This window comes from Lepisosteus oculatus, chromosome 6, assembly GCF_040954835.1.
Source record: "Lepisosteus oculatus isolate fLepOcu1 chromosome 6, fLepOcu1.hap2, whole genome shotgun sequence".
Lineage (NCBI taxonomy): Eukaryota > Metazoa > Chordata > Actinopteri > Semionotiformes > Lepisosteidae > Lepisosteus > Lepisosteus oculatus.
In genome coordinates, this window is record NC_090701.1 from 19,874,104 (window position 1) to 19,900,671 (window position 26,568).

At 34.5% G+C, this 26,568-nt stretch overlaps 2 protein-coding genes across 4 annotated transcripts in view; one reads left to right on the forward strand and one right to left on the reverse strand.

Annotated features, from left to right (window-relative positions):
- The window catches only part of myripa (myosin VIIA and Rab interacting protein a), a 139,043-nt gene extending 120,096 nt beyond the window's left edge, over window positions 1-18,947 (forward strand). For 2 of the 3 annotated variants that reach the window (XM_015354547.2, XM_015354550.2), the window contains 7 exons: window positions 355-591; window positions 3,733-3,795; window positions 13,125-13,313; window positions 13,518-13,679; window positions 14,769-14,873; window positions 14,961-15,021; window positions 16,377-18,947. In XM_015354547.2, the coding sequence (XP_015210033.2) occupies window positions 355-591; window positions 3,733-3,795; window positions 13,125-13,313; window positions 13,518-13,679; window positions 14,769-14,873; window positions 14,961-15,021; window positions 16,377-16,426 (867 nt within the window). In that variant the 3' untranslated portion in view covers window positions 16,427-18,947. The remainder of the gene's footprint in view (window positions 1-354; window positions 592-3,732; window positions 3,796-13,124; window positions 13,314-13,517; window positions 13,680-14,768; window positions 14,874-14,960; window positions 15,022-16,376) is intronic. The other variant, XM_015354549.2, reaches the window with a different exon arrangement.
- A 3,893-nt stretch (window positions 18,948-22,840) lies between these two features.
- On the reverse strand, window positions 22,841-26,285 carry prlh2 (prolactin releasing hormone 2). Its single transcript, XM_069190808.1, has 3 exons — window positions 26,214-26,285; window positions 24,659-24,831; window positions 22,841-24,040 (listed from the first exon to the last, which is right to left on the reverse strand). The coding sequence occupies exons 2-3, from the start codon at window positions 24,810-24,812 to the stop codon at window positions 23,841-23,843; spliced, it is 354 nt and encodes a 117-aa protein (XP_069046909.1). The 5' UTR covers window positions 24,813-24,831; window positions 26,214-26,285; the 3' UTR covers window positions 22,841-23,840.
- Between the last annotated feature and the right edge of the window lie 283 nt (window positions 26,286-26,568).

Here is a 26,568-nt window from a genome sequence, read left to right on the forward strand (position 1 = left end):
GATTGTAACATTAAGACTGTGACATGCTGTTGGTTGATGTATTTCTCACCTCTGCCTTTAAAAAATATGGTTATTATTCATTATTATTATCTCTTAGCTTGCATTTACACTGTGTAGATTTCAGTGGGATGTGACATGACTCTGTGACTCATTCAGTTTGCTTTCAAAAAGAGGATTTGCCACTATAAAACAGTTATATGCATTGATGTTTCAAAACTTTGGGGGATAAATGTTATTCTTAATGATTCCTCCAATTTGTGGTTTACTCAGTTCATAATATAGCTGATAAATTAGAGCAGCCAGCAATAAATACAAAGTATTACACCACTGAATTTCCATCTGTATTCCAAACAGGATAATGCTGGGTCTTTGGGAGCAACCGTCAGAGATGAAAGCTGCTGCCCTCCTCAGAGGGATGCAGATGTCGTGGAGGTGGAGTTGAAAGCTAAGCTCTGTGAAATGGCGTGCAATGCAAGTGATAAGGAACCCTATTCAGAGGAAGAGAGTGACCAGACCAAGTTCGGAGCGCCACTGCCAGAAAGTTCCCCCTGTGTCAGGGAGGATCCTGCGTTACTGGAGAATGTCCGAAAGGTAAGGGTACAAGGACTGCAAATTGCCACCTGTTCGACTGGAAACAGAACACTGTTAGGCAATGGTTACATTGTGTTTAGAGATAAATATCAACAGCCTCTCCAACACATTTGGCAGAATCACAAGGCACAGTGCTCACTGTATTATGTTGAACTAATCAATTCTTTACCTATTAGTCTGAAATGACTGCCAGAAGAAAATCTACCCTTAGGGAGGAGTTCATTATTAAATCCTAGATGTGGTTCACTTTGGCCTGCTGGTTGGCAGTCTGATCATACAGATATGAGTATGAAAATTGGTTTTATCTGATTTTTAATATGTGTGCCGTAGTAATTGGCCTGTGCTGGTTGAATTTCAAACTGAACTTCAATTTAGAATTAAATAGAAATTCACCGCAAAAACAATATTTCAACTTTTGTCTTCAGCTATAGATTCAAGACTATTGAGTCTTTTAAAAATTAACCATTTACCAAATATCTGTATTCTATGCATAGCTGTTCTTATAATTGCACATACATATTCTTATATGTCCTGTAAATATATTAATTAATCAAGGGACTGCCAATGGAGGCGTTTTTGGAGTGTCAAGATAGGTGTTTTGTAGGTCAGCATCCTACTGTTCTGTGTTGTTTTATATATCATCACTGTGCAAAAAGATAATGGTTGTGAGTATTATTTATTAATAGTATATCTAGAAAAAGATTGTCTGGGCACAGCCAATAGTACTCCTGCTGGAGCACTGTAGAGCAAACATGCTTTGATTAGCAGCAGGCTGTACCCTTCTCCCCTGTTATCTATGCCTGTTTCCATGTGCTGTGTCAGGAAACCTGAATCACCTGTGGGCAACCACGCCCACTTCTGGAAATTCCAGATATTTAAGGGCACTCTGTTATGAATTTTAGCTCTGTGATGGAGTTGCTCAGAGCCCCTTGAGTTTCCAGTTCCCATGTCTACTGTCTTGTGCTAGCCTTTGTTTCCTGACTTCACTTCACTGTTTCCATTACATCTTTTGGCTCATCTTGACATCTTGGTGAGTGTCTACCTGGCTTCGTATCATACATTTTCTGACCACAGACCCTGTTTGTCTGCACCAGGCTGTGCTTGTATTCTCTTCCCTGTGATGGTGCAGCTTGTAGCTTCCCTGATTCTCTAACTTGTCACAACACCATGACTGCCTGCATGCTCAGAATGACAGCCTCTCTGTCACCATGCTGCCTCTAGCTCCCCTTTTATATTTCTTTCTCTCACCCAGCACATGAGTTCTCCTTAGATCCCATAGATTTGTTGCTGAGTCCCACCTTAACCAGCAGATATGACAGCTACATCACAGAAATCTGCCTTTGTTGTCTTCAAATAGTACCTTCAGGTTTTAGGAGTAGACTCTGGAAATTTGAAATTTTTCTTAAAAACACAATGTAAAAAACACAATGTATCATAAGTCAGTATCATAAATATCATGCATTTTCATGTACTGTACAGTATGTATCCCTTTAAGAGGAAACTACTGTAACTTTTATATAATCTAACTCCAAAGGGGCTAGTCTATTTGGTATTCTTATACTTTATGCACATTTTATTTACTGTAGGTAAATCTGAAACCTTCAAAATTATAAATAGAAAGAACCAGAAACTTTCTATTCCACTGTTTGATTGGCATGGTGGCACAGTGGTTAGGATTTCAGCCTTGCAATGCTAGTGCTCTGGGCTCAATTCCTGGTGTGTCCCGTGTGTGGAGTTTGTATGCTCCCCATGTTAACATCTGTTTCCTCCAAGTGCTCTGCTTTCATCCCACAGGTCCAAAGGCACACTGTTAGATTAATTGGTTTCTGGGGAAACTGACCCTGATGTGAATGAATACAGTAGGTTTTTGTGTCTATGTGTACCCTGTGAAGGACCAGCGTCTCGTCCAGGGTGTATGTCTTCTGCCCATTGCTTTCTGGGATAGGTTCCAGCTTCCCTGTGAACATATATTGGATAAAACAGCTAGTAAATGGATGCATGGATGTTTCTTCTAGCATTGGACTTCACAATACAGGAAGTATTCTGTGTGTTTGCAGGTTGTCTAACTTTCTTTGAAGCGATACTGTACCTGAAATCTTGGGAGAAGTTGTTGAATTGGTTTGTTAAGCACCAGGAATGGACAACCTTGACCTAACAAGTTGATAAAAATATTGATCTAGAGGTTTTATTGATGGTTCTCCTTGTAATCCAATGTGAAAACTCTTTGGTGGTATTCCTGGTGGTATTTTTGTTTCTGTATATCATATTGTTACTATTTCCAGTTACTCATACCAGTGCAACTGAATAGAAATTAAGCATGAAATTAGACAAGCTTTATCTGCTTCACTTGAGTGGCTCAGTTTTGCCACTAAAAAGAAGAGGTGTTTTTAATTAAACATATCCACTTATTTAACTGAAGCAAGGGAATGTAAACCTAATAAACGTATTTAAAGGTAAATCACACACTACTGCAGACACTCGTATTGTCTCTGTTTCCAACAATGATACTGTATTTACTGATACACAAAGTATAGTTACTCTCATTGCTTAAACTAAAAGTAATACCATCATCTGAATCCTGGAATGTGTTTGACAAATTTATATGTTTATTATATTTTTTTCACTAAAAAATACACAGCATTTAGTGTAATCTAGAACTTTTAGCAAAGATAATAATTTTGTACAGGACTCAATCCTATTATAATTTTTTTTATTTCTATTACATTGGAATACATTCCTAATCAAAGAATCCCCATTACTTTCTACCACAGCAATTCACGTATAATTTTGATCAAACCTTATTTCACTGTTCATTTATTCACTCAAAGGCCTGTTTGATGACCATATTGCTATACAGTTTTGAAGAGCTTTTATGCTCTTGAACGTCACATGGCTGACTCTTCTGACTGGTGAGGGTATGAATAATCTGAACAGTTTCTTCGTCATTCACTTTCATTTTCTCTTGAAAAGAGAAAATAGGACCTTTTTTTCCCTCATTTTCATGACTAATACTCTGCTGCTCACATAATACCCTTAACTGTGTTCTGAAAAGCGGCTTTGTGTTTTTCTTTGGTTCAAGCTTGGCTCTCTGTACTTTTAACTTCTCTGTGCTGTGTTTCTTTTTTCTCATACATCTACCAGGAAGGGCATAATCATATAGACCTTCAACCGAAGCTTCAGTTCTTATCATCAATGTTAAAACAGGTGAGGCATATTGACACGACTAAGTTCACTTTCAGGTTATAGAATGCCTTCATTATAAGCTGCTTTTCTCTCTTTTTTGACATGATAGACTCAATGCAACAAAATAATAGCATTCCCTGCTGCGTTTATGCATTTGCTATATTGTAGATGAACATTCATAAAGTCATTTTGCCCTCTTTATTCCCCACCAGATATTAAAAAGGAATTTGTAAAAATGAAAGAAGTCTCATTAACTGTAACTCTTGCATCACAAATATCTGTAGTTCATAGTTTCACTAGCTACAGTTCCAGTCATCTTGAAAATAATTTGCTGTGCTGCATGTAATGTGAAATAATGCATGTACCATTTACCAGTTTATATGCATTTTATAGTGTTAACAGTTCTTTTTTTATTTCTTTGACCTATTAGTGGTCTGTGAGAAGGGTAGTATAGTGAGTAGGACTTTGGACTAATGGATAATGATGGGCTTTGGGTAAATGCTCTGGGTAAAGACATTGTAGGTTCACCCTTGAGTGAGGTAACTTATCCCAGTTGCTTCAGTCTAGCCAGCTATAAAAGTAGGGACCAGCATGACTTGGGGGTCATCCTGTGTGTGCTCTCTAGTTCACTTCATGTTACAGAAGCTAGGATGGACCAATAAGTTGCCTTGCCTCTTGACTTACTGTAGAGGTGTATTGAATGAAACTGAAAAACAGCTGCTGTTTGCTATTATTCCTGACAGTTGTTTGCTTTTGCGTTGTTAATACCCACATTTGCTTGCAAATTAAATTGGACTTGCAGCTGCACGTTCACAGGACAAATGTCCTTTAAATCTCCTTTGTTCTAGACTGAGAGATTTCTCTTCTTAACCTGTTAGTTAATCTACAGTATATGTAATGGTGCCCTGACAACAGGACACATTTGTATTACTATTCTTTGAACTTTTTAATATATGTTTTCTGGTATTATGACCAAAACTGAGCACAATGTTCTGAATGAGGTCTTGTTATTTTACAGTATATGTGGGTTTTCACTCCTGCTACTTTTCTCTCCTCTACAAATTTAACTAGTTTAATAACTATACAAATATTTGTCTTGAAATAATTTCTAGATCCTTTCTTTGGTGTCCAATTTTGCAAAATTACAAAATTGAAGACTAGGTATTCCTGGTGGTATCTATATTTTCAGAATAAAGTCTTAAATTTTGCCTTAAAAAAATTTAGTCTTAAAAAGTGCTCATAATTGGATATTAACCTGTTGAGTTTTGGAACTTGTTGATTTCACTTGTATCATTTTGCACCACAAATTTCTAAGTATGTTACAACAAGAAGGAATTGCCTTTTTATCCAAGTTGTTTGGTTTAAAAGTATTATAAAACTGTAATGTGGAGAAATATAATTTGCATGATCCACATGTATATACTGTAGAACAATACATATATCAACTAATCAAAATTGCTAAACAGAAGTTTGCGTATTATGTTACTAAATAAATCTTGTGCAGTGGAAAGAAAAGAAAAGACTTAAGAAAAGTGGAGCTGTTTTGTGATATTAATATTGTGGTTTCATAGTGCACATAATCAAAATAAAATGAAAGATATAACATTTTATTGTTTAAAATATTAAAATTAATTAATCAATATTCTTATGAATTATGCACTCAAAATATTAATTCTACACAATAACTAGAATAATACACTTACAATTTCTGATTACATAAGATAACAAAAGTTAGGAGCGAAAAATAAAAGTGAAGAACAAGCTGCTAATATACTAATGCAGTATTAGTGAGGAAAGTTGAATTGTGTAAAAAATAGATATGTACTGTATATAGTACTGTATGTAGCATTTGATATAGCAAGCCCATGTAAGTAAAGTGTTTGTTTAAGGAAGGAAGATCGTATGTTAATTTCTTAAGCATTCAGACCCGTTAACTCATTATTTGGTGGAATTTTTATTTTCTAAAATAAAATATGGGGTTTGTAGATGGTATTTATAAATGTTTGATGTCCAACTAAATATTTTGATAGATAAACAATATACTGTAGATTATATATATAGAGATTGTTGTGGACGGTAAGAACTGAGATGTTCATTTTAAAGTTGTCTTTAGATCTAAAGATCTGAAATGTGACAGATAATATGATTTATAGTACCTGGTTTAGAAAACCCACTACAAGTTGAGATATGTACTAGGATAAATATTCGCATACAGTATGTAAACACTCTGCTTTAAATACATGCTCTGGTACAGTTGTGGTACAGCAGTTAGACCAGCAAAACAGGTGAAAATTTAAGCTATCACTGATTTTATTCAGATATTCAAGGGAGGTTTTGCACAACAGTTGGACAGTTATACTGAAAATTGATCAACATTTCAATTCTTTTCTGAAGATTACTAAAGTAATCTTACATGTCAACATTTTTTCTATACTGTATTTTGCAATCATCAAAAGTGAAACTAGGAAGCAAACAAGATCTTCACAGAAAAGCATCAGTATGATTTATAATTTTTGCTTATTACATACAACAAATTAGTTCCTTCTCTAACATCGTCACTAAGTGTGCTGCAGCTAATGATTTATTAATACATTGTTAGGAAAGCTGAAAGTTAAAGACATACTTGAGGGCTGTGAACATTTTCTTTGCACGACAGCATTACATGTCAAAAGAAACAAATGGCAATGGCATACAGAGAATATATGTTTGAACAGCCATTTCTTTGGATAGAAAGCTCTAAACATATTATGAGACCTTTAAGGTTTAGCACAGAAAGAAAACCACATCTTTTAATTAAGGTTTCAGTCCCTTTGTACTCTGAATGTGTGTTGAAGAGAGAGACACATTGATTTTTTTTCAGTATTGACTTTCTTCTTGTCTAATTGATGCTTAAAAGTTTTTTGTAATGCACTTGAGTGTTGATAGGGCCTGGTACCACTCTCTGTATCTCAAGTGTTCCTTTTTTACAATCCAACAGTTCTCTAGCAGCCTGTTATCGGTGATCAATGGGTCTTGTTTTTCTCACTGATCAAAGGTGCCCCTTCTTCATTACAACCTTAATTATTTGCTTTTTTCTTCACCTTCATCTTCCCACCTTTTAATGAAATGAACTTGAAGAGAGTTTACTGATGACGACAAATCCCCAAAATCCAGAAAATGACAAGGTTTTGTGCAGTATTGGTGACCCATGTGAAAGTCATTTTATATGTACTGTACATGTACTGTATAAGATAAGATTAATTTATCAGCCCTATACAATTTCTTGTACTAGGAATTTGTCTTTTCACATATTGTACCCCAACTTGCTCTCCATGAGACACACAGACAGGGAGAGAAGCTTGAGGTCAGAGCGCAGGGTCAGCCATTTAAACGGTGCCCCCAAAAGCTTGTGTTAGTGGGGCCAGCAGGGGGTGCTCACCCTGTGGTCCATGTGGGTCCTAATGCCCCAGTATAGTGATGGGGACACTATACTGTAAACAGGCGCCGTCCTTCGGATGAGACGTAAAACCGAGGTCCTGACTCTCTGTGGTCATTAAAAATCCCAGGGCGCTTCTCGAAAAGAGTAGGGGTGTAACCCCGGTGTCCTGGCCAAATTTCCCATTGGCCCTTACCAATCATGGCCTCCTAATAATCCCCATCTATGAATTGGCTAAATTACTCTGCTCTCCTCCCCACTGATAGCTGATGTGTGGTGAGCGTTCTGGCGCACTATGGCTGCCGTCGCATCATCCAGGTGGATGCTGCACATTGGTGGTGGTGGAGGGGAGTCCCCATTACCTGTAAAGCGCTTTGAGTGGAGTGTCCAGAAAAAGCTCTATATAAGTGTAAGCAATTATTATTATTATTATTATTATTAAAAGCAGTTGGGGTAAAGGGCCTTGCTCAGGGCCCCAAAGGAGTAGGATTCGTCTGTCAGCCACAGGTAACAAACCGGCAACCTTCTAGCCACAGGTGCAGATCCTTAGCCACAGAGCCACTGCACTGCCCCTCCTGCTCCTGCCCAGCTCCTGTATCACCTGCTAATTAGAGGTACTGTAATTTGTACTGTAAGAAAAATAAATATCAGACATTTAGAAAGTATTTCAAAGCAGTAAAAAAGGTGTTAATAATAAAAAATACACAGCTTTATCATAATTAATTTACAACATTGCTATATAAAAATGTATATTAAGAAAGATGTTTCAGTGCTATAAATAAATAATTGACTCCCTTGGTTGAAGCCTTTCTCCAAGACATGTGGTAGCTGCTCATAGTTTTATTGTGTCCACAGCTATCCAGGCAAAATATATTAATTATAAACAAAAGAGTTTAAATAATATGTTTGTCAATATATTAAACACCCAAATACTGGAAATAGCCCAGTAATGCAAAACTCATTGTCTGAATACATTTTAGCCACTCCATTGAACAGTAATAAATGCAATGATGTTGATAATAACTTTCCTGTCATTTAAAAAAAAAAAACATCTTTGCACATTTTTATCTTTTTGGAAAAATAAACTGTGTGTTGCATTTTACATTTAATTGAAAATGATTCAGTGTTTAACAGTAGTTACATGATTGAATCTTAATTGAAACTATATGACACATGACCAGTGCAAGAAACTTGTTGTGTTACTGTGTTGACTTGTTTAAGTTAGCATTTCATTTTGCTACAACACAGAGCATTCTTCCATGTGACTAATTAAGAGCAAGGATTAACTGTCTTGAACAGCATTTATATCATGGCAGATTGCCACCATTAACAGCTTTCCTAATTATAGCACATACTGTACATTAACACCAGAAGTAACAGTCTGCAAAATCAATCCCTGGTTGCTAACTGAAAGGTCAGGTTAGTACCCAAAGGCAGGACCTCCAGGAACAACATCATCAGAGGCATATTTATACTAAATAATGATAGCTGGAAAATATAAATAACATGTTACAAATGCCTTCAGATTTGAAGCAATTGTGTTGTAATGAATGGATAAATGGAAGGATGAATGGAAGGATGATATTTTACTTTTATTTTTGATAGAAAAGCATAGTAATAGCAGCAACATGCCAGATACTACAAATGGAGTTTTGTAGTATCATACTACACTTCTGCTCTCCTACATTTTAATATCTAGCCTCCTGAGCACCCCTGTTGCTAATTGTTTCTCAGCCCCCTCCATCACAGCTTCAGCCTCGCAGCAGCTCCATAGCTCAATACTCCTGAAATGAGGGGGTGGCAGGATGCAGTTTTCTCAACCGGGCGAGTTACGTCAAATAAACTTTCAATATGTTTTCCTAATAAACTTCAAGGCCAAGTCATATTAATTTGAATTGGACTAAACCACTGTTTAGGAATCGGTTAAGGCATGTGCCTATGATTCTAGCCTTAATTGAATTGTGATACCATCCTGTTCACTACATTTCATTCTTTGCCACCTACCTGGGTGGTTTTAGGCTCAAGGTACCTTACTGATATAAATAACTTATATAAATTAGTAACTTTGGCATTTGCCTTTAGCAGCTTCACACATCAGCAAGTGTTGTACATTTATAGAGATAAGATCACTTTAATAGCCATATACAATTTCTTGCATTAGGAATTTGTCTTCTCACATACCCCAGCTTGCTCTCCATGAGACACAGACAGTGAGAGAAGCTGGGGGTCAGAGCACAGGGTCAACCATTGTACAGCACCCCTGAAGCAGTTGAGATTAAGGGCCTTGCTCAGGGGCCCAATGGAGTAGGATTCCTCTGCCAGCTGCAGGATTTGAACCAGCAACCTTCCAGCCACAGGCACAGAGCCTTAGCCACAGTGCCACCACTCCGCCCTATATTGCCTTTATAAGTAAATTAAAGAATTAATGCAACCAATCTATCCCGATAACTCAGTCCTTACTCTCTAAAGAATAGTTCAGTAATCAATAATTAAATTATCGTAATAATTCATTCATTGTAACTGTGTAACGTGTGTAAAAGAAACGAACGAAAAAATGCAATATCAGATTCCATTAAAATGTTTTCCTTTCTGCATGTTTTACTTTAAAGTCAACAAATAATTGTATCAATCAAGTTAAAATTGTATTGATCAACTAAAAAATCTGCAAAACAAAAATGATGATATATCACCTTTTCAGGCCATTTTTCCCTGCCCCGAATTTATTTTGTGTGCTCTAGTCTTTATAGACTGCTGTAAGTAGTTCTGACTGTTCAATGAACATGTCTTATTTGGGAATGTAAAAGGTCATTTTGCATTACCAATAGGTCTTACACATTCTTTTCTTGTAACTCATTTGTAGGTCATGCATTATGATATCCAATTTCACATTGGAGGCTAATGTAGCTTGACTAGTGGTGTTAAGGTACAATCTCACAAATTCACACAACACAGTAACTGTATGAAAAGCTGGACATACAGAACATAGCTACTGCCTCACTCTTAAGAACTAAAGACAAAGTGTAGCATTTACACTGTTCTAAATATAATTATAATTAGTGTGATCCGTTATAGAGTAAGGGCAATATAACTCTCAGACAGGTTCATAAAAACAAGCACAGTAACTTTTAAAGTATTCAAACCCTTTAACAGTTTTCTAATGTTGCTGGATTACAAATAATACTTACACATCCTTTCTCGAATCAGTATTATATTGCGAAGTCACATGCTCAAACAGAAAATATTTGAAGCCAAAATTAGTTTTTGTCAGCAAATATCTAAAGAAATTAAAAAACCGAACTATGCTGCTTGCATAAGTATTCAGACTCTACGCATTCATATTTAGTAAAGACATTTTTGTCCACTTTAAGTCTTTTGGAGTAGATGTCTGCCCGTTTTGCGCACTGGTTAGAGCTGATGTTCTCACATTCCTCTTGGCAGATTTGCTCCAGCTCATTCACGTTTATTGGACAGCACTTATAAAAAATTATGCCACAGATTCCTAATGGGTTTGAGGTCAGGACTTTGACTGGACCACTCAAGGACATTCACCTTTTTGCCAACAGTACTTACTGAAATATCCAAACACTTTGATATTTGTGTACACATTTCCTAATAATAATGCATTTTAACCATTTTATTTCTGACTTCCTTAGAATGCTCTTTAGTCTTTATTTTCATATCTGTCCTTCAGATTCTCTTCCCGACCAATGATCCCTTAACAGACTGGAGTTTCTATCTACTAAATGTGACAGTCACTTCAGCGGTGAACATGCAGAGGCCAATGGCAAAGCAATTATATTGTCCTTAGGGCAATTTCTTTCACTTGTGTAAACCGAGATGCCAGAGCACAGGAGTCTGAATACTTATGCAAGCTGCCTATTTCAGTTTTTGACTCTCTATAAGCAGTCTGCTGACAAACAACTTTGATTTTAAAAATGTTTTGTTTCAGCATGCGCATTTGCAATAAGAATACTGATTCAAAAAAAAGATATGTAATCCAGCAAAATTTGAAAACTTTTAAAGGGTGAATATTTTTACAAGTCACTGAATGTGGAAAATCAAGAAATAAGTAAAAAGCTGAAAAGTATATGGTAGCGAACAAAATTATAAACAGATTTAGAGAACTCTACATATGAATCGTTGCAGGTATGAATTTTCATGTTATTTTTAAAACATAAATAACCTTAACCGTGGGGGACAAATACCCTGTGCATGCATATGTCTTCTTCAGTTTTGTTTCAGCATTCTTTCACAGGCTAATTTGAGTTTGACAAGAGTTTTTAATCTGTATAAACTCTGTACCAATTTCAGAATCCCACTAATTCAGGTATGTTAGCTGAATTGTAACCAATCAGAACCAAGCAGAATTAAATGTGGGAGTGTTTGACTCATTACAATTTTCACATCATTTCTGATCTATTGATTACTTATCTAAACCTGAGGAGAGTTTGAATAAAGGTCTAAATTCTGACGTTGTGGGAAGTTAAAGACATCAACCACTGACACACAAAGGCACAAGCATTAATTTGTTTCTAGGTGACCATAAGGAATATAGCAAGCTTTGTATTTTTTTTCCTGTGGAGAACATGTAATGTAATTATAGTAGCTTTTCAGAAGGTCCCTCGTTGAATCTTCAGTTCATGACAGCCTACAGTCTTACAGTATGTACCTGTATATCACCTTTTCATTTTGTTAGCTTTGATCAAGCAATGTCATTCTCACCACTGTTACTTATTAAAAACTGCATTAAGTGAACACTTTTTTTAATATCTACAGTGTAAATTGTAACATTGACCATACTTGCCAACATGTAAACTGAAGATCATTTTATTTAAAGTAAACGAGTTTTCATTGATGAATCCTGATGGCTGCACTTTCAAATGCAGGAAGCATATTTTCAAAAGCAATACAATGACATATACTGTACAGTAGTTTGGTGAAACCTGTAGTTTTAACAAATAGATGCATCATTTTAACTTACACTGTGTGTCTATTAAAAGAAATCTTATTATCTTTAAATTATAATAGCAAAATTATTGAGAGGCAATAAAAGGCAGTTTTGGGGAGGCAGGGTGGCACAGTGATTAGCAGTGCTGAGGTTCAATTCCTAAAGTGCTATCAGGAAAGAGTATGTATGTTCTCCCCGTTTTTGCATGGGTTTCCTTTGGATGCTTCAGTTTCCTCCCACACTCCAGAGGTATACTGGTAGTCTGGGAAAACTGGCCATGGAGCACACATGCTGTACACATGTGATTGTGAGTGTCTGTGTTTGTGTCCACTGTATATGTAGTCTGTGATGGACTGGCATCCCACCCAGGATGTATCCTGCCTTGTGCCTGTTGCTTGATTGCTTATTCTCCAGCTTCCCCTGCAACTGGATGGATGGAAACATCACAGCAGAAATCTGTGATAATGTCTATATGAAAATACAATAGGCAATCATGGCATCTATGCATTTAGTTTTGCGAGTTAAAACATTTTATGCCTCTGTGTAGAAAAATGTTTGTTCAGTTCATAACTGAGTTGAAGAAACAACCAAAGTTCATGAAAGAATAGATTGGCTGTGTCATAACAGGAGTCCTGAAACTATGCAAGGGTCATATAACAAATGTTATATTAAATGTTATATGATAAGAAATGTTTTGTTCCCTGACACATAACTGAAATTTCCCAAGCTTTGGCCAATGAAGAAGGCCTGCAAAGCTCTGTAACCCAACTCTGTGATTTTCCGATTGGGTTTATGTTGGCCATTAGTAATGTCAATTAAGCATTTAAACCTTCTGTATGCAAAGAGATATTTTGCGAAACTCTGCCTGTGTGGGCAAAGCATTGTCATATTGAAGAATGAGCTACCTATGGCTACCAAGAAGCAATGACATGAAGATCAATTGACATTTTATAACCACATTAATTTCTGTGCATCTGCTTTAAACAGAAGTATTCTGCAGCAACTCTGTGCAACATTACGACTGAGGTACTCAAGGTGCTCAATGCAACAGAGGAACTTATTGAAGAAGCTGCAGGTGACAATGACAGCCTCTCTGAGTTGATGGGAAAGACCACAATTGCTGCCGGCACAGACACTGAAAAACTGGATGAACATCTTACCACATTGGAGGAAAATGTAAGGATGAATGAAATGGGGTGTTGATAGCGCATGTTTTCCATTCCACATTTTGTATGTACAGTATTTCATATTAATAGATGTTTTCCCTTCTATATTGTTGCTTCAGAACAGTTTACCCATTCATATCACCACCACCTGGAGGAGTGATAAAAACCAATACTTCAAGAATTGTTTATCCAGAAATATGCTTTGTCGTTTCAGGTCTACCTGGCTGCTGGCTCTGTCTATGGACTGGAAGGACAGCTGGGTAACCTGGAGGAGTGTGCCCGCAGTATCAATAGTGTCACCACTGAAAATGAGCTTGCTCACTTAGAAGACCAAGTGGCAAGTGCCGCAGCGCAGGTCCATCAGGCTGAACTCCAGGTGTGGTCCATTTCCTCAAATGTTAACTGCAGCTCTGCAGATGAATTGGGTCAATTGCACGGGGATGTGTCAATGCAATATTGATTGGGAAGTGTTCTTAGGTAAATGCTTCACTGTGATCTTGGGATTAACCCTTCACCCTGGAGAGTTTGCCTGTCTAATTACTGTACTTAATGTACAGTACTTTGAATGTCAGAGCTTCCTGTATGTTTGGGTCTTAGGAGATTTAGCTGTCCAAAGTTGATTAGTGGTTCATAGTCCATTAATAAATGTTTTTTTATAGTTTTGAAACTGGCTGGAGCTGATGCTAGTCTTCCTTTTTTTATTTAGAAGACAGGAACATACAGTTGTAAACCAGACAAAGGGATCGATAAGTTTTTGTGCAGGCTGTTCTTTCATTACTCATTAGTCCAGACCATTTCTGAGATTATATGCTCCAGGTGTTGATAGTGCACAATTAAATATGGTTAACAATTCACCAACATCTGCCACCTGAACAAAAAATTTGATGTCCTGGTATTTAAAATGTGTGTTCTTTTATTTAATTGCTGTAACAATCAGTTAAAACTGTTAGCCAGGGTACAACAGGCCCCCTGTGACTTGAGTTTGCAATGTTGTCAGGTACACCAATTAGGTATATCTTGCCCTTTCACCACCGTACTGGTGCAAAAATAGAAACGGTGAGATTTGATGATTAACAATTAGTAATTTAAATTCATGGCAGGGGTATAATTCAATCCAAGTTATGTAATCAACATCTAAATAAATTGGCGTGGGAGAAAACATTCAACAATTCTAGTTTTTTACTAAAATGTTTTTCTTCATTTATGCACAGAATAACATTCTGTGATTTTTTACTGCTTGGTGCTCTGGGCTGCTTTTCCAATGAAAAGAAAAGAACTAGATTCTCCAGAAACAAATCAAATCGTAGAATTAATTTTGCAGGACTAACCTTTCTGAACCATTATGATTTCAGCTCCCAAAATACAATAATATACCAGGCATTTCACTGATTTCAGTTTTGTGTGGGTATCAGTTAGATTTCTTTAATATTTGTTGTTTTAATGTTATTTTAACATTTTGTTTCAGATATCAGATATTGAACAGAGAATCTCAGCGCTTAAAACTGCTGGGTTAAATGTGGCCCCTTGTACACGATTTTCCAAGTACAAAGAACACAAACAATCAACTCAGGTAATGATTTTAACCCACTATAACCAGTAGATGGAAAATGATAGTCAGTTGAACATGTGGATACTAATCTGATATTGTTATCTGCAGCCACAAACCCTCAGTACATCACGGCGACAAAGAAGAAAGCTTCCTGCCCCTCCAGTGAAAGGTATGCAAATGTTTAGATTTGTCATCTACATTTAAGCTTATTAGATTTTGTTCTTTGTTTTCTTTTGAATCTTATTTATGTAAGTCTATTTTTCACAGTTTTTTATATTCAGTTTTATTAAGTTTTTTTATTACAATCTGTAAGTAGATACATATAATTAGTTTCCTTTCACTTTAGCTTCATAACATTACAAATAGATAATACATTGTGTGTTGTGTTTATGGTGAAAAGATCACATGTTTTATGGGTGAGTCTAACGTGACAATCATACATACTGTACAGTGGCTATCAAATGTATTTACCTGTACACCCCTTGTACTTTTTAATTGGGATTTTTTGCAATTGATCAACATTAAACACTTTATAATATAAAACTGAACACAAAATTATGCCATTGTTTGTGCTGATTAAATGAAAAAAAAGTTTTTTTACTAACATTTTCATTCGAAGATTGTTATAGAATTCCTTTTCTGCATAAAATATATTGAAATGTTGAGTGAAACACAGTAGTTCAAAAAATACTTCATTAAGGAATAGAAGTAGAATATAAAATTTCCAGTCTATGATTTCCTCTGATCTAGGAACATTTTCAGTGTTATATCTTACACCTTTACTTATAATCTCAATTTACAGTATGTCTACAATGTCTACAAATCTATAGGGAGTTACATACTCTTTAGATCTGATTTTATTTGAGATTAAAGAAAAAGTCCAGTGCTCATTCACGTGGTTTATTACTTAATCATCATTAAAATGTATAATAAAACTTACTCAAGTGATTAAATAACATAGACCACAGGGGGATTAGATTCCATTATTTTGTGCCTTGAGAAAGCCATTCAACAGTATGATTCTAATGCCAATGAATCATTACTATGATGTAATTAGGGCTTCAAAGAAAACATGTTGAGTGAAGATTGCAGAAATAATGAGTCTATAACTGAAAGTGAGGGAAAGATGGGGCTTCTTTTATGATTTCTTAGTTTAATTGTTAGACTTTTTAGGTTTTTTTTGCAATTTTCCCCTTTAGCATTAAATAACATCCTTACATATAATATTGTGATGGGATGTTTTATAATTTTATTTTTTTTAAATAATATTTTACTAAATACAAGCACAATAATGTATTTATTAAAATATTCATGAATATTGATATAGTAAATGGCAAGAAAGTATCCTTCTGGTCTATAGGCCTCTAGATGAGATTTACTGTATTTATTATTTTTTTATCCTGGCAAACAAACACTTGTCAATTTCTTTTTTAATGTGCCTTTGCACTTTCATTTTAGACATTGTAGACTGGAACCATTTATAACACAGTTTTTAATCTTTTTTTTCTTTTTTTTAATTTCTAGATCAAGAATCTAGGCCTGAACCCATGTTTAATCTTCTGAGACCACAATAACCAACTGCCAAGAACACACTGCCTTCTGTGGTACACAACAGTGCCTTGATTTTGCAGCCTTCAGTGGCTTTAAAAGTAAATGGACCTACAAAAGACTCTCAATGGTCTTATTAATCAGGCTCTGCTATCATACCTCCTTGGGCTCAACAACTAATCAACAGTGTGTGTGTTTTTTTTCTGGATGGATATTCTCTGCCTTAAACCCCAGAAAAGTGACAGATGACTAGTAGGATGATAAGGCCAGCTTTTAATGTTGTGAAAAACATGTTCATATTGTAAGCAAGAGTCTTGCATCTGTTCAGTTCATTGCAACTATATATATATATTACATGTAAAAAGACAAAAAGTATGACAGCTACTGTATTTTCATCTGTTGTAATGTAATACTGTACTGTATGTAGCTATCTGTTGTATGGGGAATTAAGTTTATGCAGTATCTTCCTCAATGCTACTAAAATGCTTGAATTTTCAAACATTCCTGACAGAATACTGTATTAAATTATTACATCATTTTGATTTCACATAAGTTAGGTAATAAAACAACAACAAGAAAATAGTTTTAGATTCAACAGCAACAGGGTTTTACCCCATCTTTTGTTTTCTTTAAAAGTTCATTAAAACAATATTTAAAAAAAACATTTTTAAATATTGTTTTAATGCATATCAGGATCCATTTTAAATTTCTGCACTCTTTAGTTGTTCTTTTTATAACCATGGGTCCTTTGTTATACTGATCTAAAACTGTATCTTTATACAGTCATTTTGTAATTAGCACATGGAATTGCTCTAAATGAATAATTTTACTTCTAACGGTTTATAACCAGACAGTTAAAAGTTATAAGGTCCATATTACAGTATATTCAAGCACAAAACAGTTTTAAAGATCTTAACATCACTAAAATCAATGTCACTAAAAACAAAATATTCTGTACCATATGCTACAAATAAGGTTTCCCAAAGTATTGCCATCTACAAATTTAGCAATTTATAAATATGCAAAAGACTCAATTGCTACACTACTTACTGTATCTGGACCTTGATCATGAGATCTGACTCAGTTTGTATTTCAGTTTATATTTCTCTTAAGTGCAAATGTGTATTTACAAGAAGAATGCAGAGAAGCTTACTGTAAACTGTATATACTGTAACTACAGTAGACAAACTGAATAGTTCCTTTCTCTCCCTTTTACTGAATAGAAGTTACTGAACTTAATGTACCTGCAAGCAATAGACCCACCCACAAAAATGCAGAACACATTCTAAATAATAAGCATCTTAATACGTATATGAATCCCTTGCAAGTCTATGATGTTTGCACACGGCCACAACGTGAACGTGTAATGTAACAGTTCTCATGTTAACATTTGCATATTGAGAAATCATTAAAATCATGTATACCTGATAAACATTTTTCAAAATATAAGGTGCAAGGCAGTTTAATGTTTTGACAATTAACTTATTAACACAGACCCTGGATCTACAGCAAGGTATTAGTCCAGACATTTTTTTTAGTTTTTGAATAGTTCATTTTCATGAGTAGATTATGTACTGTACAGTATGTGTTGCCATTTATAATATGTTTAGACTTAACAAAATACCTCATTTACAGGAGAACATTTATGCAAACATTTTTTTTTCTGTTACAAAAACTAAAACAAGATTATTCTAACAAACTATTTTTTGTATGGTATTGCTATTTTCTATAAGGTTCAAAACATTTTCTGAACATTATTATCACATTAATCTAATGTTATAAATATAATGACCTCTAAATAGGTTTAAGAGTTTATTTGTTGCCTATTTTTCTTTCTTCTTCTCCCTTATGCTGAGTGAGATTTATTTGATTCCTACTTTCTAAACTTATTTCTAAGAGAGTGAATATACAGTATGTACCATGTTGAACAACATTTTCATTATGTCTTGCACTTATGAACATGATTGGTTGTAAAGTGTGTAAAGGGTTGAAAGCAGCAACAGTAACCTACCTAAAAATATCCTCAAAGACGATAGCGTTACAGTTACAAAAGTAAATGTTCTGCTGATTCTGTGATATGTAAAATAGCTTAACTGATACAAAGTTAACCTAAGAGATATTACCATTTTTTCTGGAGTTTATTTTTGCATGGGTTTGCTATGAAACCATTTCCTTTTAAGGCATGTGTTGGGTTTTCTCAGAGCAGGCGACAATAAAAATGAGTCAGACCACTGTGTGTACAGTACATACTGGAAACACCCTCATTGAACCTCAGTACAGTACAGTAATTTATATCATATGCCCTCCTTTGCTACAACACAGCTTTTAAAATGTTTTTTTAGGTATGGGATTGATATAGGGAACAAGTTTGTTTTGAAGTGGTGCACAGTGGGGGATTTTAAGAAGGACAGACACTTGAAGACATGCTTTCCACCGCATTTCTGTTCTTAGTATTTTATTTACCAAAGTAAATTGTTTCACGTTTGTTAATGTGTTGTTTTTCAAGTTCAAGAAAAGACTTCAATAAAACAGACCTTACACTTTGAAGCTCTCACTTTGACTGGACACTAATTCAAACAAGTAAAATAATACAATAAAAAGCTGCTCTGTCCTCTTTTTTTGTATGTTTGCAATTTTAAATCTTTTCAGTTTTTTGTGAAAAATATAAAAACAATGTATTTGTTGTGTTGCTGTGTTCAATGATCCCATTGTGGTTTAAGATGGATAGTCAAAGGATTTCTAGAAAATGAATGTTACCTTTGGTGTGTCTTCGTATTAATCATTTTCATTTAGTAATATTAAAACAATCATGCTTAAAGTTGTTCATTTACTGTGTGTATATATGGTATGCCGCATGTCTCTGATCTGAAATGAATGTAAACATTCTTATGAAAAGCACAGCCAAGGGTTTAATTAAATAAATTAATGTCCTGTATTTTTCTATTGTATAAAACCCTTTATTTTCTTTCAGATTTTTTGTTCATAACATAGGATACTGAAATTGTACATTTTGCAACTAATTATAATTTTATTCAGTGTAAATATGAATGAATATGAATATTTAACTGTGTGGCTAAATTCGGAATGATTGCAGTGAACCACAGTATACTATGCACAGCTTGATTTACAAATCTGTATCAGTTGCTCAATCATTTAATTGTTTGATTTCCTGTTACTAGAAAAATATTCAATACGCAAAAAATGTCTCAGCTGATCTTAGAGTTTCCATGTGCCAAACTGTTCTGATTGAGAAAAAAAGTAATATCGTTAACGAATAAAGTTTGCATACATGAATGCAACTGTAAGAGGTGTTTCAGTTCTTAAAGAATGACGTTCTTCTGAACCAGAAATGATAAAACACAGAAGGGTGATTAATGTTGACTTACATTGAGCATATACAATGATTTCCAATTCAGTGACTAATATATAAAATGCCTGTACTCACAAAAGTACTTAAAGTTACCATCCTTTAAAAATTGCTTTACACTAAATACTCTGTCATGAAACTATTTCAAATACTATAATACTATTCCTAGCCTTTTATGCATTAATATAATTGTGCACTTTAATACAAATCGTGCAATATTGAATAGAATTATTGTGCAGTAATTGAATCTAAACTTGTTGTTAGATGTCTGTGCTGTAGGTGTTTATGGGAGTTTATTTTTTCTGAGCACTGTTTGTTCCACAACTGTAATATGTTTGCAAATTATCTTACTATATAAGATAATGAATCTTTACTTTTTAAGTTCTACGTTTAAAACAACACATGGATACAGAAATTGTCTGAAGAAACACAACTTTTAAAGAATAGTCAACCTACACTGCAGCACCCATTTTTATAAATATCTTTATATTTTTTAAAAGAATCAAGAAAAGGACAAATAAATTTACCTTCATGCTGGAAGCTTGGAACTTTACATACTGAGACCATCCATAGAATATTGTATCAGGTTTACTGCCCTTCCTTCTACATGAATACGTTTTTTTGTCTGAAACATGACAACATGGTTTTGTTCAGCATCAGAGATACTTTCTTGCACTTTACTTTTATTTTGTATAATGCACTTCAGCATTCTTTGAAGCTACTGAATCTATCATCAAAGTGCACAACCGAATTATACACAAACACAATGCAATAGTGCAGTCCTTTTCAGTACTACAACAATAAAAGAACTGTAGAACAGTAGACGCAGGGATAGGTTGTTTTCGAGATAACAGGGGATTGAATGAGAATTAATAAACTTATTAAATTAATATTTCGCTCTGGTTTTTTTTAAATAATAAATGAAGTCTGTAACATGGACTATGCTGTACAACAGGTTGTAGCAATATTGACACTAAGATTATACAGGGGCTAGGATGTGTATAAACTAGTAAATTCCTTAGGATGAAGCTTTTCCCAGTCATACTTAAATTAACTAGAATATTATTCATAGGCCTTAGATGAGATAATTAAACTTTTATTTAGAATGGTAGTGATAACTGAAGTGTATAAGACCAATTCATAAAAAAGGGTGAAGGGTGACAAAACTGAAATCATAGTGTATTGTCAGGCTGTTTGGGGAACACTAATGGATAGCACTTTTAATGTTTTTCAAGATTATCAATAGAAGAGAATTAATAGAATTAAAGTCAGAATTGTGACTGGGCCACTCCTTGAAATTCACTCCACTATAGTTTGGGCCTTAGGTTTTGGATTATTTGCCTACAGACAACTAATTTCTAGTCCCAGTTTTAGGTCTGAAGCAGGTTTTCTCCCATTTTAGCCACTGAATTATGTAACTCTTCCAGTCTCACTCTTGGCTTCAGTTAGGATTCCTGACTGCCTGAGTTTGCTTCTTGCCCAGCTACTCATTTTGGAGGGAGAGGCAAAGCATCTGGTGCCTTCCACTTCTTAATGTTTGACCTCAACATACTCAGAGAGATACTGTAGTGTCTTTAAAATGTTTTATGTCCTTCTACTGATCTGTGCCTTTATACAGCTTTAATCCTAAATTGATTAGAATGCTCCTTAATCTTGATAGTGATATAATTGCTTAAATATTACCTGATGACGGACCTTAAAGAAATACAGGGGTGGACAAAATAATGGATACAGTACATCAAGTGACATATTAATATTTATTAATCTATAAGGAGTTGGGCCACCCTTTGCCTTCATAACATCTGTTGCTGTTTCTAACCATGGCCATTTTTCAAGAAGGAAAGCCTCAAGTTCTTTGAGAGTTGAAGGAGGAACTGTATACAGTACATCTACTCTCAATCTATGTTTTAGAACTGCCCATAAGGGTTCAAAGATGTTTAGATCTGGTGATTGGGAACCCATGGAAGGTGACTGGCATCATCCTGGTGTTCAGGAAACAACTCTTTAATCCATTTAGCAGTGTTTATGAGTTGTTACTGTCTTGGAATATAACTTCTTGAAGAAACAATCTCTGCACCATAGGATGGACCTGGTTGCCTGAAATAGCCTCACATTTCTTCGTAAACCCATCCAGATGTGTAAAAAAAGTGAAAGATGGCTCATCAGACCAAATTATTTTCCTCCACTGCAAAAATGTCCAGGTTTTGTGCTCATTAGACCAATTTCTGCACGTTGGCCTTCGTTACAAGTGGTTTCAGAATGTAAGCCCTACCATACATTTTTCTTGAGACTGGGTCACAGAAGTGTAGATTCAGTTCTGTGGTAATAAAATCGATATTTGTTAAAAACATCTTTTGTAGTGGAAACATATCGGTAATTAGTACTGAAATTAATGTGAATTGTGTAGAATCTGTTATAATTGTGATGTAGTTATTTCAAAATATGAGTCCCTTTTTTTGCTAGGTGTTCCTATTATTTTGTCCACCCCCTGTAGGTGTGTTTATCCTGAAATCATGTTTATACATAATACTATTATATAAATGATTAATGAATAAGTGAAGTAAGTGAATAACACTTTCACATGAATGAAGCTAATACTTACATGGACTGAAGGCAAGAAACTCAAACCTTTACAATTTATATACGGTATGTTTCTCTTCTACAGTAATGTCATAGCTCATCGGTTAGAAAGTCTTGATTGATATATTTTTGGTTTGTCAGTATTTGTCTTTGTCTGCTTTGGTTTGATTATAACCTATAAATACCAAAACTCAGAGCCCGCAAACCTCTACTTACTTATCCCAGTCCATGTTTTCTAAAAAATAATTTAACAATTTGTGTAATTAGTCAGATAAAAACTTTGGTGGGCTACCTGCCAGATAAACACATTCAATATTTGCACGGCAGTGTTACATGTATATTCCTCCAGTCTCATCAGTGCATTGAGAAACAAAATGTATTTCATTGTGCTAAATACCAAATGAAAGTTTATTCAATACATTATGGTGACAAGTACACTGAAGCGGCAAATGCTAATCAGTTTGTATTAAAAAATGTACAAAACATTGGAAAATGTATGTGTTATAGATTTATTAATACACTTTTCTGTGATGCCTAGAATTCAAACAAAAGCAAAATAAAGGAAAGAGTGACTTACATTACAGAACAGGATACATACAGTATAGGAACCCAACCAGCAAGGCAAACTCATTAAATATGTCTTTCTTTTACTATAATGTAACTTGTACTTTATTATATTTCAATATCACATTCATCAATCACTCATCATTTGAACATTTTTTATTATTATTATCATCATTATTTTAAATTAGTTCTCAAACACATTAGTTAATCATATATCTGTATATATCTAATTATATTAATTAATTGAATATATAGTAGCATTTGTTATTACTAATTTATTACAATATTCAAATGGAAAAATCAGAATAATCAAGATTGCCTTTTTACTTAGGGATTCCTAACTTTGAATACAAATACAACAATCCAAGTGTACTAAAATATTGGATTAAATGTCAGTGATCATAGTACATTTTAGTTTTTTAAGAATTACATTATAACACATCACCACATATTTTCTTACCACATGAAAGCAAAGCGGTAAGCTTGATCTGGAACAAAATACTTAATTCCATCCATCTTGCTTTCACACATTAAAAATTAAATTACAGTGACATATGCTGTATTTACTGACATTCTAATTTTAGGTAATTTGAATGCAACATCTGTACTGAGTATTGCACCCAGAGCTTCACATAGTTATTCCTTTTTAACATGTTCTTCGCATTTATGAAACTGATAAAATTATCCAGTTTCCATAATTGGTGGTTTTCAAATTACAATGAGTATGCTGAATAAAATGCAACATTTTAAGAAAAGAGTTATTGGATATACTGTATATGTGTAAATGTGACCTTATATATACACAATTTCTTACAACAGATTAGATATAGGTATAGCATTGTTGTGGAGTTTTAGAACAAGCACATTTCAAGAGGCCTTTTATTTAAATAATGTAATATGGTATTAGTGTTGATGCAGTGCTACTGTTGTCATGGTAACCAATCTGATTCTTCTCCCAATAATGTCTTGCCTAGGCTCCACCCTTCATGGTCTCTCAGACTTTTCAGGAGAAGGTCCAGTTTATTGACCTCAGCTCTCAGGTGGCCATTGCTGTTCATTTGCCTTTTCCCAAACCGACCAATCGGTCTTACTCCTCGGCCGACGTACCAGAACGGATCTATCTCTCGGCCTATAAATAAAAAAAAAACATATATCAAATGGATAATTGAGATAAAGTTGGAAATCTTATTTATTTCATAAAACCGCAAGGTACAAAACAGCAAATCTCGACAACAGATAGCTCTCATCATTCTATTAGCAGCTGATTCTGTCTAGAAATTACCCTTTAAATTATTGTTGGTATACTGCTTCCTAAATTTAGAATCAAATTTCAATTACCCAGTATATCATCACTCTCATTGTTTTCTTTACCTGGTGTGTTTACAATCAATTTCAAATACTGAACTGCTTTTCTTTACACTGTATGTGAGAATGAAATTAACAAGAACTTTACTATTCTGTTTACATAATGTGATATTACTGTACACTCATAGTGTACAATGATTCCTTTCTTTAGAGATCATAACAACTTCTTTTTTAATCTAAACTGCTTGTAATGTAAAGTTAGGATTTTATTTGCTTATATAATTGAAATGAAAAGTTTTATAGTGAGTAAAAGCCACCAACAGAGCAGATCACGTTTATAACATATTGTATATAGACACAAATAGGAAGTGAAACATAGCAAATAATAGGGAATTAAAAGTAAAACACAGCAGCACCAAATAGCATTAAACATTCTACTTACTTCTGTTATCGATGCTGTGCTTAATTGTTGTTCCCTGTGCACTAGTGAAATTCATAGACACCAGCAGTATGACTGTGAAGATGGCGGTAACCTTCATCCGTTTATGCTCTGAGGAGTATTTCCCTACAGGGCACCAGGCTGAGGCACGCAGCATTGTGAACTGTACCAGGGCACTGCAGAGAGCATGCAATACAATATATCAGTAGACTGTTGGCTCAAACTGTCCATATTAAATGTGTCTAAATTACAGTAAGTGCTATTTTAAGTGAAAATCTTTGACTTCCAGTATTTGACTAGTACAGTATTTGTGTCTTGACACTCAATCTGCTTCACATAGTCATGGTTATTAGGAATGGGTTGTATCTTTAAGAGACAAAAGTGTATATTACGACAAAATAAACATTCATAAACTGCTGTGGGATTTTCCAATAGTCTGCAATAACTTTTAAAAAGTATGTGATGGGAAAGAGAGGTTGGAATCCTGTACTCATAATTATGCTGTACTATGCTATGTTAGGTCCAGTAGGTACTGTCTTTTAAGTAGCTCACTGCATTTAAACCAATATAAAAGAAAACTGACTACAAAAACAATTTCATAGAGTGAAACAGAGATAGAAAATCTAATGTAAATGGTTTCTGAGGGTAAAAGTCCATTAATTCATTGCTCATGCGAGCATATTTGCATATTTTTGTATGTACAATATTAGAATATATCTTACATTAGTTGATCCAGTAGAGCATATTAACAGCCACATGGTAGGTGAGTATTCAGTAAACTTAAAAGAAGTATGGTAGCATAGCCTTATATGTACAGTTCAAGAAAAAAATATTCTAACAATAAAAAAGGATGCATTCAAACACATCTAAATATACAAACAAAGATTGCACATGAGCAACTGTAATAATTGTGGACAAATTCACAAAGAAGGCATTAAGAATGGATTACCTATATTTAGCAACATGTACCCTTCAGGAAATATACTATTTTTCCTATTTCCTAATTTTTTTTCCTATTTCCTAATTCTATAATGCCTGGCAAACTTTTCTTAAATGCATTGATGAGCTGAAACTTTGTATCTTTAACATTCTTTGATTAACTGTCTTAGATCTTAGCTTATGATTCTGTGGGTCCTATAATAAAAAAAAAAAAAACAGAAAATACAGAACCAAAAAAATCAGAAAATGCTTTTCAGTAAATCTACAAAACAATAGAGCATCAGCATTTTGTGTCAAAAATGTGCAAAAAAGAACACATTGATATTTAAAAAAAAAAACATTTTACTGCTTTTGTAGCTATACCCTTAAGATTATAATTGTGTAGGAATTCATAATGAAATTGTAGTTATTAACTTGTAATGGTTTTGTTTTTTACATCTTGATAATTAAAATGTGAAAGGAGAATAGTACAATTGCCTTCAATAATGTTTTAAGAAAATGTCATCAGCCTTAAGTTCCATATCTTTGATAGAAAAGTTATTTTTTTAAAAAAGAATCTGTGCACCAAGTGAAAAAGTAAGCAAAGTTACGCTGAAAGTCAGTTACAATCCTCACATACCTTGTTCCTAACCCCAGCAGGTGGCTATGGTAGGTGCTCTTGCTGTCTGTCTCTCCCTCTGTCTATATCCATAAAGAAGTGCCATGAGAGTGGATTTATATAGACACACGCTCCACTGGATGAGATGCATTGATGAGGAACGTCATTTACAGGTGGGCTTCTTCCAACGATTTTTTCCCCCTCTCCCTCACACAAAAAACAGCAATTATAACCCTCTTTTTCTTGAAGGTGTTTTCTTCACAGTTGGCACGTCAGGATACACTTAATCAAAGGTTCACTGACAGGAGAAGAACATTAACAAGTGAACAGATAACCAGCTTTCAGGATCCTGACTCCTCATTAGTGGTACTAAAAA